The following is a 3,519-nucleotide window of genomic DNA, read 5'->3' as shown; positions in this document are numbered from 1 at the left end:
ATTAACTGATATTAAAAAAAATATAAGCTAGAAAGAAAAAGTTCCCCCAGTTTTAATCACAAACAATGCTAAAATAAATAAAAGCTACATTTTGGAGAATGGTTGCCACTTTCTCATATATACAAGAGCTCTGGTAGCATAGTGCCTAAGGCATATGACTGCTAACCAGAAGGCTGGAGGTTCAAACCCACCAGCAACTCTTGGAAGGAAGGTTGGGCAAGCTACTTCTTTAGTGATAACACCTCGGAAACCCAAGGAGGAGTTACCACGAGTTGGGTTCGACTTGACGGCAAGTGAGTTTGGTTTTGAGTTTTCTCATAAATATGGTATGCTATGTTTCTTGCACAAAATAGATGGGAAATAAGACCATTCCTATTTGCCTGTGTTTTGCTGAAGAAAAGTCAGGGAGAAGGATACAAAACAATTAGAAAATGATTTCCTTTGGGAAGTAGGCAAGCTGGAGATAATGGTGAAAGTTTTCACTATGTACCTCCTTATACTTTTTATTTTTGAATCATTTTACTGTAGTACCTATTCAAAAAATTAAGTTTAAAGATAATTTTAAAATTCAGCCTCTTCTTTCTCTTGTCATTTCTAAAACAAAAAATTAAGTATCTCATTACAAATTAAATAGACAAGAAAACTGAAAGCATTTATAGAGGATACTTCCTACATAAAACCAAACACCAAGTTCAGTTAACAGGAACCACACTCTGGGAGATGGTGATAGTGGCAGATCAAATACAGTTTTGCTGAAATACAGACAGATTGTATTTTAGAATTTTGAAAGTCTTTTATGTGATTTTTTCCACAAAAATACTGAATTTCAACAAAAGTTTGCCAATCTTTGAAACAATGAGCAAGTATGTTCCCCTAGTTCTTCTTTGGCTTGCATTCCTCTCTTCTTTTCATCATATAACCTATATTTGTCTTTTTGTCTGTCTCTTTTCTCTCTTCTTACCATTTATACTGAGCATTCAAGAAGAATACAGACTATTTTTGTCCAAACACAACAGGACACTAGAATATCTAATAAAATAGTTGAGTATTGCCTAACCTATATCTTATTAGTACTTTGATAAGTACCCATATCCTAATTCCTAGAGCATCCTAAACGAATATAAAGCTAGAATTAATTTATAAACAACTATACATATTATATTATAGGAGCTTATGTTTGAGTATTAAAAACACTAAGATTGTCATCGAATAATGTGACATGCATATATCACCATGGACAAAAATACTAAACAAAAGGAATTTGTTAAGTGTGGTAGTTAAATTTGTATGTCAACTTGGCTGGGCCTGGTTGAGTGGCTGGGCAGCATGATGAGACTGGTAATCAACTCCATGGTGGGATCTATCACAAGCAGCTGAGTAGCTGCCTTTGGGATGTGGTCTGCTTCCTGTATATAAGCAGAAGCCCTGCCGATAGTCTCAAGCTTATGGCATGCTTGGACCCTGCATATAGCCATGTCATTGTTCAGCAGCCTGCAATGCTCTGCTGACCTTGGCGCTTATAATGGCCTGCCCTGTGGTTTGCTAACACTGTGCCTTTTTACTTATCAACCTTGGGCTTGTCAGCCTCAGCAGCCAGCAGCTGTCTGAGTGAAGAAATGCCTCTAGCTCCAATGGGCCGGAAGCAGGAGGCAGAGCTGGACCCCAAGGTTGAGGGGCTTTCAACCAGCCCCTAGAGCTTGGCAGTTTGAACTTGGACTTAAAGCTTCCAAATTTTAAGAGACTATTGTGGTATATTCTTGTCGGAGTGGCACTAGGTAACCAAAACAGTAAGATAAATGAAAGATTAAACACCTAATAAAATGTCAGTTTTATAGAAATTCTGAAGAATGGCATGATCCAGTGTACATGACCTTAGTTTTAAAAATTTGATGGTTAATGATTTGATGACTGAGAAAGCATTTTAAAATCTTATATAAAGAAAATTATGAATGTAAGCTTTTACTTAAGCTAAAAGGAAATACCAGATTTTCATATACAGATGTCTTGTCTAGACAAACTATCATTCACTGTATACCAATCCTTAATATTTTATAAACATTTTTAAAATTAAATTTTGTAAAAGTTTTACCTGCATGTGATATTTCATAGGATCCAAAAGAGTGAATATAACATTGCACTTTGGACAAGCTCTTAGAAAAGGTGTTTCAATTTTATTTTGACTTGCTGAGATATTTGAACCTGAAATAAATTAAGGACTTAATAGAACTCAAGTTCATTTTTTTTAAGCCTCAAGAAAGCACTAATAATAGTTTTAAAATTCACAACTTCTAACATTTATGTATAGTTTTTAAGTGTTAGATTTTATATTTACCTTGTGGTAGTGTAACCTGGGAAGGTATCGTTGAAGTTGAGTTATTTATGTCAGAAATATTTCTGCTGGTCTTTGGCTGTTTTGGATTGACACTGTTTACTTCAGACGTAGAAGGACATTTTAATAAAGGCAAACTTCGATTCATATCTACAATGATTTAAATTGTGGAAAAGACATTGGTAAATGCTTTAGTACAGAATATTGCTTACAACTGCTACTAAAATGGCCCTATCTTTATTTTTTAATTAATTTTTTTTTAGTGTGGTTTAGGTACAACTTTAGAGAGTTTATTTTACATTCAACATTATGTGTACATTTAGTTTCACTTCCCATTTACCATCCCAACCCTAACTCAGTCTCCTCCCCTCCCTACCCAGGACCCCCCCGCCCCATGCCCCTCATAGTTATGCACTCCTGTGTATCCTGCATTTCCTCCATAGGAATGTTGCCCCTCTGGTGCCCCGTGGTCAATTGCTCCAAGGGATGAATTTCCACAGAGTATGTGGGTGCGTCACCCTGAGCTGAGTGGTCTGCATGTACATGTTGTTGACTACTGGGCCGAGAGCCACCCCTTGGAGTGAGTTTTATTCCATGCCCAGAATATATCCCAGGACCATAGTACTGAGGGTCTCACCAGACTCCATTTGACCAGTAATTCCAGTCATTATTGAGTTTTTGGATTTTGTTCCATGTTTTCCCTCCCACTCTATCCAGAATATCTCCAGATTTGATCTTTTCCTGAGTGGCTGGCATTGGTAGCCAGGCACCATCTAGTTCTTCCAGTCAAGGGCCATCGTGTCCTAGGGCTGATGGCTTCCAAAGGCCTTTGGTTTTTTTTTCTTGTTTTTGGTACTCTTCTTTACTTCCGATGATAGGAGATCATTAGCTGCATCTAGGATGGCCATTTGAAAGCTTTTAAGAAGCCAGTAGCTACTCACCAATGTAGGATGAGGAACAAGACTTTTTTGTATTTTGTTGTGTCAACTGAGTCTGGTGTCCTTCCATTACTATGGTCCTGAGTCAGTAGATTAAAATGGCCCTATCTTTAGCATAGTGGCTAAAGCACTGGACTGCTAACCAGAAGGCTGGCGGTTAAACCCATCAGCCACTCCTCGGAAGGAAGGTTGGGCAATCCTACTTCCGTAGTGATACTGCCTCGGAAACCCAAGGAGGGGTCGCTATGAGTC

At 37.8% G+C, this 3,519-nt stretch overlaps 1 protein-coding gene across 1 annotated transcript in view; it reads right to left on the bottom strand.

The window, feature by feature from the left end:
• Nucleotides 1–3,519, bottom strand: part of ZNF280C (zinc finger protein 280C) — a 66,956-nt gene that overhangs the window by 39,316 nt on the left and 24,121 nt on the right. Inside the window, exons 6-7 of the mRNA XM_007955758.2 lie at nucleotides 2,333–2,479; nucleotides 2,090–2,199 (exon numbers count right to left, since the gene is read on the bottom strand). Coding sequence (XP_007953949.2) covers nucleotides 2,090–2,199; nucleotides 2,333–2,479 — 257 coding nt within the window. The remainder of the gene's footprint in view (nucleotides 1–2,089; nucleotides 2,200–2,332; nucleotides 2,480–3,519) is intronic.

Source organism: Orycteropus afer, unplaced genomic scaffold, assembly GCF_000298275.1.
Source record: "Orycteropus afer afer isolate SDZICR_OR568_19922 unplaced genomic scaffold, OryAfe1.0 scaffold00538, whole genome shotgun sequence".
In the NCBI taxonomy this organism is placed as follows: Eukaryota; Metazoa; Chordata; class Mammalia; order Tubulidentata; family Orycteropodidae; genus Orycteropus; species Orycteropus afer.
The sequence above is the reverse complement of the archived record's forward strand: the minus strand, read 5'-3'. Positions and strand labels throughout refer to the sequence as shown.